This window comes from Bufo gargarizans, chromosome 1 (genome assembly GCF_014858855.1).
Source record: "Bufo gargarizans isolate SCDJY-AF-19 chromosome 1, ASM1485885v1, whole genome shotgun sequence".
Taxonomy (NCBI): Eukaryota; Metazoa; Chordata; class Amphibia; order Anura; family Bufonidae; genus Bufo; species Bufo gargarizans.
In genome coordinates this window covers 12,466,715-12,482,235 of record NC_058080.1, presented here as the reverse complement: position 1 = coordinate 12,482,235, position 15,521 = coordinate 12,466,715, and the positions used below count along the sequence as shown (strand labels likewise).

The window sequence follows — 15,521 nt, the reverse complement described above, 5'->3', positions numbered from 1 at the left end:
CGCACAGCTTGAGAGCGTCCTCAAGCTGTGCGCAATCACAGCACAACGACAGCCGAGGACCAGGAATCGACGAGTACAGAGCCTTCACCGCTTCCCCGTCCTCCGGTACTAATGAGCGCTTCCATAATGGAAGCGCTCATTAGTATTCACTCCAACAGAAGCATTTTGGGGGCAAAAAATATGGTAGCTAAAGATTGTCTCTTCTTTATTGTAAATGGCCACACAATTGACAATCAGTTTCTAATCTGTATAAAACCCTGCTTGGCCATGTGGTTCTCAGCTGAATCGTGGCTGCATCCCACCCGCTTACTGCCACGTCTGGTACTACATTTCGAATGATAGGAGACTGAAGTGGTGATCCGAAATCGAGTGTTAAAGCAGCATTTACACACCCATGTGCTAATATTAGTTGGGATAAATGATATGCGCTGGGATCTTGTAAAGAACAGATGAAATATCAATTTTTCTGGCATACTGATAACACTGTCGGTGAATCTGTCAGAATGTGGCCCCAGATTTTCATGTGACAGTCGTTTCCTTGTGAAGCATTTACTAGACTTTCGAAAGTCTCTTGTGAGGCTTTACTAGCCGTGATTTATGCAGAACATGTGTGGGGTGTGCAGTGTCATATGAGAGCATTGGATAAACATAAATGAAATACGCTTCATGCAGATCAGAGGGCGACTCTTGGATGTCACCAGTTCTTCCACTTACAGGGTCATGACCTTGTCGACAGACTGCGCTCTGCACTCTGCTGTCACACTCACAGGAGACAGTCTGTGACTAAACGGTAATACCTGTATGATAGTGTCTCTTCTGGAATACATTTATATATGGAGAGGTGACAAGTGCCGACCATTTGTATGTATAGCTATCAGTAACAGCGCCTCTGCTATTGTATGAACATTCCTGGAATAGACACCGATCAGCCGTTACTATAGAGTCATGAGTAAGATTGATTTTCTTGTGACAACGGTAGCGGCCAAGGGCTGGGATATATTAGGCAGAAAGTGAACAGTCAGTTCTTTAGGTTGATGTGTTAGAAGCAGATAGAATGGGCAAGACCAAATCGTAATGACCAGACAATTAGATCAGAACATCTCCAAATGGCCAGTCTTGGGCGTAGATATAGGGGTGCAGAGGTAGCGGTCGCTACGGGCCCAGGAGCCTGAGGGGGCCCAAAGATCCTTGTGCCACATAGGAAGACACCAGTATTATAGAAAGTGCATGGCGGTCAATTTAGATTGGCGGGAAGGAGTTAGGTCAAGAATTTGGCATTGGGAGGTGCCATTTCAGCTTTTGCCTCAGGAAGGCTATGTGCTCCCCTGGCCACAAAGCACTGAGGGAAGGGGGGCCCTAAACTGAACTTTTGCACCAGGACCCATGAGCCTTTAGCTACGCCCCTGCTTGTGGGGTATTCCCAGTGTACAGTGGTTATTACCTACCAAAAGTGATCCAAGGAACAGCAACAGGGTAATGAGGGAGTGAAGGCTAGTCCTTCTGCTCCAAGTCCAGAAGGAGCAGCTGTAGCACAAATTGCTGAAAAATTAGCTTCAGACTGTGATTGAAGGATGTGAGAACACACAAGGCTTAGTCGCTTGCTGTGTATGGAGCTATGTAGCTGACCCCTATCTCCTGCCAAAATTGCCCTCACAAGGCATGTAAGTTTTAGAATTATATCAAGTCACAATGAAGGAAGGCAGCCTGGTCTGTCATGTTTTGCATCATGTAGATATCCAAGTGTGTGTGGATTACTTACTTGGGGAAGAGATGGCATCAGGTACAATAGGGGGTGGGGGCGTGCATCAGTTACCTGAGAATGACCAGATGCACTATGGTAAGAAGGCGGCCTGGTCTTAGGAATCACATTATATCATATAGACCAGGGATGCCCAACCTGCGGCCCTCCAGCTGTTGCAAAACTACAACTCCCAGCATGCTCGGACAGCCTACAGCTATCAGCCTACAACAGGGCATGGTGGGAGTTGTAGTTTTACAACAGCTGGAGGGCCGCAGGTTGGGCTCACTGATATAGATGGCCGGTTGCGTGTGGATCACTTATGCAGGGAAGAGATAGCACCAGGTACACTATGGGAAGCAAACAGCCTGGTCTGATGAATCACATTACATCATGTACACGACCATGGGGTGCGCATAACTTACCTAGGGGATAGATAGTGACCAGGTGTACTATGGTAAGAAGTTGACCTGGTCTAATAATCATATTACATCATGTGGAAGACTGGGGTTTGCGTGCATCAATTACCTGGGGACAAGATGGCACCAGGTACACTACGGGAAGAAGATGGTCTGGTGTGGTGAATCACATTAGATAATGTGGACAGTCGCAGATGTGGATGTGCATCAGTTACCTGGGGAAGGCAAAGTTTTGTATAGTGCAAGCAATATTCAAAGAGAAGGTTCAGCTTGCCATCCTCCAACAGAGATGTAAGTCCTACTGAAAAGCTTGAGGCCTGGAAAATACCACTGAGTGGTGACCAGGAACACATGCAGTAGAATGAATACTTGAGGTTCTCCAGCAGCCATGGTGAAGATTAAAGACATCAAACTTAAAAAACATGGTGCACTCTTCCAAAATAATGAATGCTTTGAGGTGTTTTGAACCATGTCTAGGTTCCTAGTTGTATCTAGTTACTGTGCTAGACCAGACCTCCAAGTGTCCCTCTTTTGGAGGCACTGTCACTCTTTTTAACCCAAATTCCTCTGTCCGTCTTTGCTCTTTAAATGTTCCTCTTTTTGATCTGAAGTATAGATTCGCATTGTTACATTTACAATATTAATCCAGAAAATTCTTGTCTGGTTCCTCTCTATATTAGAACTCGCCTTGTATATTATTTCATTATTAGATGCAATTTGGATTTTAGAAATTTCTATGTTCAGATAATTGTTCTCACGTCCGTATGTTCACACCGGCAATGTGCGTTCCGCATTTTGCGGACCGCACATCGCCGACACTCTCATAGAAAATGTCTTTTGTTGTCCGCAATTGCGGACAAGAATAGGACATGTTCTATTTTTTTTTCGGAACAGAAGTGCGGATCCGAAAGTGCTGGTCCGGAAGTCCGGATGCGGACAGCACATTGAGGCCCCATTGAAAATGAATGGGTCCGCACCTGTTCCGCAAAATTGCGGAATAGATGCGGACCCATTTTGCGGACGTGTGAATGGACCCTTAAGGAGATCCAGTACCTCCCCTAAACTGTATCCAAGGCATGTTGTTGACATGCAGGGAAAAATGGATCTTTCACACAGTGAACCAAATTTGTTACTCTCCGAATCAATGTGATGTTCTGGACTATGTTCTCCGGAGAAACCTTAGGTCCTGGCATAATGTGGATGTGACATGTACCACCTATCTAAGCACGGTACAGACAAGTACTTTCCTTCATGGCAATGGCTCTCTTAGCAGGATAATGCCCCAGCCACACCAATGTGCCAGATACCACAGGACTGCTCAGAGGTCTCGTGGAGTCCATGACAGGTCACAGCTTTTATAGTAATACGAGGAGGATCTGGACTATATTAAACTGGTATATTTAAGCCTTTCCCGACATTTGCCGTACATGAACATCAGATGGCGGGTCTTTAAAGATGGTGGGTTCTCAAGAGCAGAGTGAGTGCCATAGCTGCTGGGTGCCTGCTGTTTCACACAACAGACACCCGGGCCTAATGGCTGTGATCAGTGATAACGCCAATAGCTGACATTTAATCTCTCAGATGGCATCTGGCTTTTCCCCAGGATGTGTTTCTGTGGCCGACAAGGCTCCCCGCATGGTAATCACAGGAGCTGTTAGTTTTTCCTAGTAACCTGGGTCTCTCTGAAGAAACACATGGTATTAGAGCTGTAGTTCCTTTGGGGGCACTGTGGCAGACTGAATTCCTCTGCTTTGTAAAATGACAGCACAATATAAGAAATGCAATGTAAAGACATTGAGACATGTTGAGGCCACTGGGAAAAGGGGGTTAAGAAATAAAAAAATAAAAAATGATAAAAAAAGAAACAAATATAAAAATTCTCATCACCCCCTTTCCCCTTAATAAAAAACATAAAAAAAAAATCATAGGCATCTTCCCATCCCAAAATGCGTGAACTTTTAAAATATAAATGTATTTGTCCCTTGTAGTGAATGCCGTACTGGAAAACAAAACCAATATGGCCGATCTGGCGTGTTTTTTCGTCGCTTCGTGTCGCAAAAACATTTTTCTGAAAAAGTGATCAAAAAGCCTTACACACTTCAAAATTGTGTCACTGAGAACTACAGTTTTTATTTTTTTAAGTATTGAATCATAAGAAAAACTATACAAAAAATGTGTTGACCCATAGAATGAAGGTAACAGGCCAGTTTTACCACATAGGGAATGTCATAAAACCAAAATCCCTAACACTGTGTGGTATTGTGTTTTTCCAGCTTCCCAGTACACAATATTAAATAGTGCCAAAGTACAATTTGTCTCGTGAAAAACAAGCCCTCATATGGCTATGTGAACCAAAAAATAAAAAAGTTATGACTACGGGAAAATACTGAGTGAAAAATAAAAAAACGTAAAAAACAGAAAATGTGTAGACTCTTGACGTGTCTGTGTGTTTTGGACCTGTAGTGTATGGACTTGAGTCTATACCTGTGTGTGTGGTGCATCTGTTTCTTCCACAAGAGAGACAATTAGGGAACTATCACACGGTGCGGTCGTGATGAGGTCATGATGCAGTTAGGAACCGCAGCATCTCCTTTCCCAATAGAAGTCAATGGGGAAATAGGTCTCTGAGCTAGATCTGGCATTTGCAAAATTGTGATGACTGCATCTGACTGCTTCATGACCACGGTGGCATACCCCTTTCAGATGCTACAGTTGAGGTGCGCTTAAAACCCACATTAAAAATTGTATTGAAATGCAGTTTTGCTGCAGATTTCTGATGCAGTTGCAGTTGAAACATATAAAATACATATAATGCAACCAATTGCAAACACTTTTTTCTGATGCAGTTTTTGTGGTGTATTCAGGTCATCATCCTGAGCTGTTTCCAATCTCCCCAGTAGCAGGAAGACTATATTTAATTTCACTTCACTTGAGGACTCCAGGCTGTCCAGTACAACTAGATTTGTTAGTAAGCACCAGTGAGAAGAAGTGTTCTGCCATAGATATGGTTTACACAGGAACTCGATGTGATGAGGGGCTAAAGCTGAAAAGCCACAGTCCACATTCCAAAATTTCAGATGTTCAAAGATGGACGCTTAAGGAACATCTCAGGTCAGCCACATAATGTTACACTGATGACCTTCTTGCAATCAATGTTTATAAAAATAGCTCATTGTCTGCTGTTTAACTCTTAGATTCTGCATTTAAAAAAAAAAAAAAGCTATCTGCCAATGAGTTTTTGGCCTGGCTTTATGGTCATGTTCAAAGGCTTGTTAAAAGGTCAGATGCATAGGTTGTCACTTCCAGAAGGTGGCACCAACGAGATGGTTCTTTTTCTCTCCTTTTTGAATATTATTTTCCCATGGAGCTTTGCCACTATAGGCCCCTTTACACGGGGCGATGAGCATGAATGAAGAAGTACTCGCTCATCCCCATACAGATTCATTATTTCTGAGCAGCAGATCACTGTTTACACAGCTCGATCTCCTGAAAAGAAAAGACGATTTAGGGTCTATTCACACGTCCGTTGTTTCTTTCCTGATCTGTTCCGTTTTTTGCTGAACAGATCTGGACCAGATCTGGACCCATTCATTTTCAATGGGTCCTGAAAAAAAATCAGACATGGTGCTGTCCGATTTTTTTCAGGACCCATTGAAAATGAATGGGTCCAGATCTGGTCCAGATCTGTTCAGCAAAAAACGGAACAGATTAGGAAAGAAACAACGGACGTGTGAATGGACCCTTAGGAGCCCACATCAGTGATGCTTCCTCCTATTAATTAATCAGCAGCAAGCTTATACAGGGCAATTATTGAGAGTAAGCATTCCTAGGAACTGTCCTTCCTGATAATTGCCCACACTGGCAGTCTCTGTAAAGTGACATTTGATCTCCATACAGCTGGTCTCCTTAAGGAGATCCAGAACCTCCCCTAAACTCCAAGGCATGTCACTCAGCCAGAATCCTGTTCCATACTGATGAGTGGCGAACACCCGGAAACAGCTGTGGATTGGTATTTGGCTTGGCTATTTTCCCTTGTCATGTCACAAGGATGGTCTCATAGGGAACCACTTCCAGAAGGTGGCACAATGGAGATGGGTCTCTTTCTCTATTAGATACCTCTACTTGACAGACTGTGACAACCAGAAACATGACCCTTAATGGAGTTTTCCTGCACATAGATAGATGATGAATGTGTGATTGCTGGAGCCCTCACCACAGCAACACCCACAAGAACAGGGTTCCCAAGCCCCCTGGTCCTCCTTACAACACAACCGATCAACCATCTGCCCTGATGGAGATAGCCGAGTAAAGCACTTGGCTTTTTCTGTCTGCCACCTAGACATTGAATGAAGCAAGGGGTTCTACGAGAGTCTAGGTCATCAGTATCTGATCGGTGGGGGTCCAACAACAGGAATCCTCGCCGTTTAGCTGTTTGAGAAGGCATTGGCACTCGCAGTAGTGCTGTGACCTTCTCCCTGCTCATCAAGTTTAGCGCCATACATTGTATAGTGGCTGTTCTTGGTATCACAGCTAAGCCAACATTCACTTCAATGGGGCCAAACTGCGCCCAGGCCATGTGACCGAAAAACATGGTGTCACATGGTCTAGGGAAAGCCGCGAGAACACCCCAGCAGTACCGCGAGGAGCACTGCTTTCTCAACAGCTGATCAGCGGGGATCCCGGGTGTTGGACCCCCACCAATCAGATATTGATGATCTATTCTGAGGAGTCCCGACAATTGTTGCAAGGAGCTGTCATTCTCACCAGCAGCTTTCCAAGCACAGCGCTGTAGATTGTATAGTGGCTGTGCTTGGTATTGCAGCTCAGTCTCACTGACTTGAATGGGGTTGAGCTGCAACTAGGCCATGTGACTGATGTATAGTGATGTCACATGGCGTAGGAAGAGACCCCTGGATGAGCGCAGTGGCGGCCTATTGTAACAGCTGATAGGTCATCGACATAAATTCCTGGATAACCTCTTTAAGTGCTTAAAAGGGAGTCAGCTTGTCATATAGGAAAACTGTCACTAAATGGAGATTCTACCCCTCCAGCAGAAGACCTAGTCTAGACTTCAAGTCTAATTCTCATTGATGACCTGTCTGGGTATAAATGCCATGATCATTATAATTTTGACTTTCGCGGTACATGAATGGAGAGCTGTATGGAGAATGTTACTGCCACTATATCAGGAGATTACTCGGTTTTCCTGACGGCTTATATGACTGTTTTAACTTAATTGCTGCTCATTCCGTAAAATGTTATGTCTCAGATGAAAAAGTAGTTAAAAGATAGAGTAAAAAATGGGGTGAAGCTGTGTGTGTACAATTCACCAGAATACTACTCCTATCTTCTCTAAGGAATATATTACTCATTTTTCACTCCTCCCTGAATAAATATGGAATTTAGATGGAGTCATCCTTCTCTACGGACTGGTACATGGTAAATGTGAAAGGAAATTCCAGTTCATCAGTTGAACCTGTTATTTTCATGCACTGTTGATCCTGAGAAACAATATCTAGTCTATGGAGCAAATAATTTATCATAGTAGGGATATGTCTACACACATGTATTTTGCTGGAAAAAAAGGCAACAAATCCGCGTCAAAATCCAGGTGGATACAGATTTCATCTCCCATACTTTGAAAAGGGTAAAATCTGCAGCATAAATTGTTGTGCTGCAACCTTACAATCCACACCACACGTCAATTATTTTATGCAGGATGTGGATGACATATTAACCACCTCAGCCCCCCTAGCTTAAACACCCTTAATGACCAGACCACTTTTTACACTTCTGCACTACACTACTTTCACGGTTTATTGCTCGGTCATTCAACTTACCACCCAAATGAATTTTACCTCCTTTTCTTCTCACTAATAGAGCTTTCATTTGGTGGTATTTCATTGCTGCTGACATTTTTTGTTATTAATCAAAATTTACCTACATTTTTGCAAAAAAATGACATTTTTCACTTTCAGTTGTAATTTGGGTAAAAAAAAAAAAAAAAGGCTTGTGTAAAAGTTATAGCGTTTACAAACTATGGTACAAAAATGTGAATTTCCGCATTTTGAAGCAGCTCTGACTTTCTGAGCACCTGTCATGTTTCCTGAGGTTCTACAATACCCAGACATTAGAAACACCCCACAAATGACCCTATTTCGGAAAGTAGACACCCTAAGCTGTTCACTGATGGGCATAGTGAGTTCATAGAACTTTTTATTTTTTGTCACAAGTTAGTGGAAAATGATGATTTTCTTTTTTTTTCTTCTTACAAAGTCTCATATTCCACTAACTTGTGACAAAAAATAAAAAAATTCCATGAACTCACTATGCCCATCACGAAATACCTTGGGGTGTCTTCTTTCCAAAATGGGGTCACTTGTGGGGTAGTTATACTGCCCTGACATTTTAGGGGCCATAATGCGTGAGAAGAAGTTTGAAATTCAAATGTGTAAAAAATGTCCTGTGAAATCCTAAAGGTGCTCTTTAGAATTTGTGCCCCTTTGCCCATCTAGGCTGCAAAAAAGTGTCACACATGTGGTATCGTCGTACTCAGGAGAAGTTGGGCAATATGTTTTGGGGTGTCTTTTTACATATACCCATGCTGAGTGAGAGAAATATCTCTCTAAAAGTCAACTTTTCCCATTTTTTTATACAAAGTTGTCATTATAGAGAGATATTTCTCTCACCCAGCATAGGTATATGTAAAATGACTCCCCAAAACACATTGCCCAACTTCTCCTGAGTACGTTGATACCACATGTGTGACACTTTTTTGCAGCCTAGATGCGCAAAGGGGCCCAAATTCCTTTTCGGAGGGCTTTCTTAGGCATTTGGATTCCAGACTTCTTCTCACGCTTTAGGGCCCCTAAAATGCCAGGGCAGTATAAATACCCCACATGTGACCCCATTTTGGAAAGAAGATACCCCAAGGTATTCTGTGAGGGGCATGGCGAGTTCATAGAAGTAGTTTTTTTTGGCCAAGTTAGCGGAAATTGATTTTTTTAATAGTTTTTTCTCACAAAGTCTCCCTTTCCGCTAACTTGTGACAAAAAATAAAATTTTACATGAACTCGCCATGCCCCTCACAAAATACCTTGGGGTGTTTCCTTTCCAAAATGGGGTCACATGTGGGTTATTTATACTGCCCTGGCATTTTAGGGGCCCTAAAGCGTGAGAAAAAGTCTGGAATATAAATGTAAAAAATTTTACGCATTTGGATTCCGTGAGGGGTATGGTGAGTTCATGTGAGATTTTATTTTTTGTCACAAGTTAGTGGAATATGAGACTTTGTAAGAAAAAAGAAAAAACAAAAAAACAATTTCCGCTAACTTGTGCCAAAAAAATGTCTGAATGGAGCCTTACAGGGGGGTGATCAATGACAGGGGGGTGATCAGGGAGTCTATATGGGCTATATGTCATTGATCACCCCCCTGTAAGGCTCCATTTAGACGTCCATATGTGTTTTGCGGATCCGCGGATACATGGATTGGATCCTCAAAACACATACGGACGTCTGAATGGAGCCTTACAGGGGGGTGATCAATGACAGGGGAGTGATCGGGGAGTCTAATATGGGGTGATCAGGGGTTAATAAGGGGTTAATAAGTGACAGGGGGGGTTTAGTGTAGTGTGGTGCTTGGTGCTACTTATTACAGAGCTGCCTGTGTCCTCTGGTGGTCGATCCAAGCAAAAGGGACCACCAGTGGACCAGGTAGCAGGTATATTATATTAGGTTATCAAAACAGCGTCTAATATACCTTTTATAGATAAAAAAAATCGCATCTACAGCCTGCCAGCGAACGATCGCCGCTGGCAGGCTGTAGATCAGCTAGTTTACCTCCGGTTCCTGTGAACGCACGTGCCTGTGTGCGCGCGTTCACAGGAATACTCGCGTCTCGCGAGATGACGCCCCCGGCGCGTCCACTCGGATTAACAGGGCCACCGCAAAGACGCAATCCTGTAGTGGTTATTCTCACCAACTTTACTGCAAGTGTAAAACGCTGTGTATTCTCCACCCACAATGTTCCATGGATGTACCCTAAAAAGGGTGAAGTATGATTTATAATGTAGTGCTATAAACTAAAGGAAATTACCGGAGCCAGTATTCTCTAGTTCCAGGCATTGATGAATTCTGTATATTCTAGGCTACATTACCTGGGCCGTATACCGTATGTTCTATCCTAGCTGCACAAATAAGAAAGCACAGGCAAAGTGCTACAAGTATTGCATATTGCCAGTAGTAAGAAGTACAGACGTAACTTATATATGGTAGATTTACTAAGACTGGTGTTTCACATTCACTTGAGGCCTCCAGACTGTTCAGTACAACTAGATTTGTTAGTAATACAGGATCTTCTGGAACATGAGCTTTTCAGTCTGCTGATCCCAAGGGTTCAGCAAAACCAAAATAAACCTATCCATATACTGGTATAATATGGACATTTATAAAGCACCAGTGAGAATAAGTGTTCTGCCATAGATATGGTTTACACAGGAACTTGATGAGGGGCTAAAGCTGAAAAGCTCGAGTCCACATTCCAAGATATGAGATGTTCAAAGACAGACACTTAAGGAACATCTCAGGCCAATAATGTTACACTGATGACCTTCTTGGAATCAATGTTCATGAGAAAAGCTCAATTGTTAGTTGTTTAAGTCTTAGATTCTGCAGCCAGTAAAAAGAGATGCCTCCTGATGGATATTAGGCCCGGCTCCATTGTCATGTTCAAAGGCTTGTAGAGAGACACTAGTGAGGAGCACCAAGGGGCAAGCAAAACCATCATGAAACAAACCGAGCTCAGGGCAGTCCTTTTTCAAAAATCAAGAATTACTAGTCAAAGCCCTTGGTGCTTGGAAGAAAGCAGGCATATTTCTGATGGCCTACTCTATGTATATAGGACCTTAAGGGCCCTGTTTTATTAGGGATCCATTATTGTCAGCACTTGGGCCCACCGGAGCATCCTCTAGTACTCTGCTAGGCCAGTCTGATCTACATATACCCAATTTTGTACTTATTGGCCCACACAATTCACATAAACTTCTGAATTGGATAATTTTGTATATTTTTAGCTTATTCATTATGTAGTTATGTTTTGTAATCTGTATTTTCTGCCATCTTGAAGATACAAAGGACCAAAAACAGGTGTAATATAAAAGCTGTGTTTTGCCTTTACACATTTACCTCTGTAGTGGGAGTAAAGGTGGCCATACATATTAGACTACCATTGCCCAGAAACTGACCAATTATTCGTTGGGTGAAATTTTAAGAACAAATAATTGTTTTAGCCAATCGATGATAGACCATCATTGTCTGAAAAGAAGTTGGTCGTGTTTGAAATTTTTATCCGATAGACAAACAAAAGATATTTCATTCAAAGATAGATTGTTCTTGGACAAAAGATCTTTCTTTGAAAAAACATTCCTAGAAAGATCTTTTGTTCTTTGCCTGGTTTGATTGATATATTGCCAGTTTGAACAACTATAATGCCCAATATAAGCTAAAATGTCTATGTATACCTGCTAAATGATCGTTCTCCAGATGATTGTTCAGCTACTGTTCAAGCATCAACCAGCTTCTATCTAATGTGTAAAGCCAGCTTAAGGCCTCCAAATGAGAGGAAATTATAATAATGGCACCTCCAATCTGTTCTATACCTCCCCCAAGCATCACACAATTACATAAGATCTAAAACCCACCACAAAGTCTTGGCAGACTCCATGAACAATGTTCTAATGTTTAGAGTCACACAATTTCATTTAATTTAATAGAGAATGGTGTAAGTAGCAACATTCTAAATTACTTCATTAAAAAAATCTGCCTGCATCCACCTGAAATAAAGCTGTAAAGTCATGGCCACTAGGGGTCTCACTTCCACCTAATTTTCAGTTCACTTCCTGTTAGGCAAGATCCGTCTCTGGTAGCAGAGACTCAGAAGACAGTTCACAGAAAATGAGGGCATGTCAGAGCTAGCTGAGATCCTAAGCCTGATAAAAAAAACTGCTTCTACACTGCCTCTGAAGAGCAGAGAAGCTCTCGTGTGTCTTTCCCTCACTGGCATCTTTCTGAGCTTCCTGGAATAAAACAAACATAGTGGGAAATGAAGTCACTGCATATAGTAAAGGCAGACTTAGCAGAAGGGAGACTAACTGCTACTGAGTGAAATGCATCTAGCTGTGCAACTGAAAAAGGGAATAATATGACTGAAAGAGACTTTAGGGAAGCCCAAAAAAACACAGTTCCTTCAGTTATGATTGTATAAAGAAGCACGGTCATTATGCAAACTTTTTGTTAAAAAACAAAGCTACATTTTAAGCATTTTGTTTGTGAATAAAAAAGTTAGATCTTTGTATAATAAAAAGTTCAGCCCTTTTTCAATAAACCTATTCAACCAATCCAAGAAGCTGACGCATCTGAGACAAGCCCTGTTTACATAGCTGGTGTATTGCACTGGTATTTAACTGCATTTAGTATGTCACTGCACAGCTCTACTCATTGGAAGTTTCATCACCATGCACCTACAAGGATCATGGATGGTCCAGGTGTCACATCTTTGGAAGCGTGTAAATTCAGTGGGATAAATCCACTGCAGATTTTGCCACAAACCGAAAAATTGACATGCTGTGGATTTCAGCAAATCTCACCCACTGCTACTGTATGTGCTGCAGATTTACTACCTGCTATTCTGCAGCAAAAAACCTACAGCTTATCTGCCCCATGTGAACATACCCTAAAGGCGATCGGTAAGAGCTAACTAAAGTCCAGAACAGGAAAGAAATATGGCTTTTACTTTATTTCATTGGACTGACTACACTAGCACATGGTAGCAATCACTCAGCTGTGAGAGCAGGGCTAGTTGTACAGTATTTTATCTCAGAATAGATGCTATTTTTTAGCTTGACGTTTGAACTTTATATGGATTGATAAAACTAAATTGTTAGGGATGAGCAAATTGATTCGATTTGATTCTAATTTTGTTAAATTCGAAACTTTTGTGATTCATCTCGCACAAATAACTCGGCTACCATTTTACAGATCAGAAGATAAAAAGTAAGACCTCTGCCATAAAAAGGGATAATTTGGGACCATTTTTTTAATAAAAAAAATCTGACAAAACAGTTTGTTTTTAAAGAGGCTGATTGTTACCCCCAGCTGTAACGCGTTTACTCATAGCCATGTGCGTCACTGTCGCCTTGACGTTACTAATGCTGTCTTGATATTAAAGGGCTTGAAAGGGGTTGGATACAGTAGTGTCATACACAACTTTCCAGGCAATCGGGGCACTTTTATTTAGAATGTAATTCACACCAAATCATATCTTGACGGACGATTTGGACCAGGAACAAATTTTGGGAAATTTGCTTGTGAGCTCTCAGAACACAACCAAAACATTTCTTGGTAGGCTTGTGCTCCATGTTTCTTTTGACTGGGACAATAGTACTATTTCTTTCCTGACATCAAGCAGATATCTTAAAGGGGTTGTCTCATAAATGTCTGATAGATGTGGGACCCACTCCTATCTCAAGAATGATGCCCCATCGAGCATGGCTGGAAATGGAGACCTGGCTGTGCATGGGCGGCTCTCTACATTCACTCCAATTGCACTTCCAAAAATAGCATGCTTGGCTATAGCATATCATTTACTGTATATATTTTTAAGGTGGTGTATTAAAAGAAAAAGCTAAAATCATGAAAAAATTATTTCATTATTTTTTGGGGAATTAACTATTCCCGCTGATGGCGCAAAAATAGACTGGCTGTCTAGACCTGCACCAGATTTATCACAGGGGCTCAGGCTGGGTGATAATTCTGGTGCACTTTTCTAAGTTGGCTAAGGGCTAATGCACACAAACGTATTTTGTTTCCATGTCAGTTCAGTTTTTTTTTTTTGCGGATAGGATGCGGGCCCATTCATTTCAATGGGCCTGCAAAAAATGCGGACAGCACACTGTGTGCTGTCTGCATCCGTATTCCCATTCCGTAGCCACGCTAAAAGGATAGAACATGTCTTATTCTTGTCTGTTTTGCGGACAAGGACAGGCATTGTTACAATGGATCCGCAAAAAAAGGGTTGCAACATGGATGTCATGTATTTTTTGTGGATCCGTGTTTTGCGGACTGCAAAATACATACGGTCGTGTGCATGAACCCTAACTAACTTTGAGACAGAATTTTATGTGAGAAGTGTGGGGCAATAGGACCTGCTCCATTCCATTAAGCCCCGTCCATTTTAGTAAACCGCCAGGTGTGCCAAATTACACTACTTTGCACCACTTTTTCAACAGATCCTATGGCAGACCTGGAGGCCTTGTTAGGCCCTCCGCTGCCATAGAAAAGCACCTGCCCCGGTAACCGTGTTGCAGGAGACTGAGTAGCTGACAGAAGGCACCCCTTTATACCTTAAAAGAGGTTCTCCAGAATTAGAAAAACATGGCTGCTTTCTTCCAAAAGCAGCCCCACCCCTGTCCAAAAGTTGTGTGCGGTAATGAAGCTCTGTTCCATTGACTTAAGGTGGGGCTCAGCTGCAATATACTGGTGGAGTTGTTTTTTTTGGAAGAAAGCCCCCATGTTTTTTTTAATTCTGGAGAACCTTTTTAAGTGATGTGGTCGCTTCAGAAGTCCCTTGGACAGCCGCCGTAAAACTACAAAGTATGGGAGCATGTCAGAAATTGCAAATCTTTTCATTATACATTATGATCTTTTCATAAACTTGCACAATCCCATTGGGGCTGATAAAAGCAGATACGTATATCAGAATAATGCTAAGAATGCATTACATGAAAAGCACCGTTACAATATTTTTCTATATAAAAAAAAATCATAATTTCTATTCCTTAAAAATGTGACTTTTCCCTCCATAACTCCAGAGAGTTTTGGACGCTCTCTTCTGTGTACAATCGATTATTGAATCTAATGTTACCTCTGTCTTGGGTCCAGTGGCCTCCGGCCACGGTTCACCTGTGGAACGCCTCCATCACTATAAACAGCGCATTCTTTACCTCCATTATCTTCATTATGTTGTTGCATTTTTCCATTCGTAAAGCCCCTGTGTGATCATTCAGTCACAGAGTCAACATTGAAAGATGGACGACCAAAATCTGAGCCAGAACTCTGCGGTCTCAGCAAAATGTCGAGTCTTCAGATGTGATTTCCTGGAAATTGGGAGCAGGGTGACTCAAGCCCAGGGGTTGGTAGCAGCATGAACAGTTCTGGGATTGATGGAAATAGTGAAGGCTTATGGATGTCCAGGACTCAATATCCATTGATGAGTAAAGGAACCAAGCAGGGACTTCCTCTAAGCTGCTGAAAGTCCCAGCACTCGGAAAGCTTAGCAGCTTTTCCACAGTCCAACAAGTATCTCAGC

General features: G+C 42.2%; 1 protein-coding gene across 3 annotated transcripts in view; it reads right to left on the bottom strand.

Moving 5' to 3' along the window:
• The window catches only part of ZNF638 (zinc finger protein 638), a 178,033-nt gene extending 162,829 nt beyond the window's left edge, over nucleotides 1-15,204 (bottom strand). For 2 of the 3 annotated variants that reach the window (XM_044294623.1, XM_044294614.1), the window contains exon 1: nucleotides 15,078-15,204. In XM_044294623.1, coding sequence (XP_044150558.1) covers nucleotides 15,078-15,184 — 107 coding nt within the window. In that variant the 5' untranslated portion in view covers nucleotides 15,185-15,204. The remainder of the gene's footprint in view (nucleotides 1-15,077) is intronic. The other variant, XM_044294605.1, reaches the window with a different exon arrangement.
• Nucleotides 15,205-15,521: the final 317 nt, after the last annotated feature.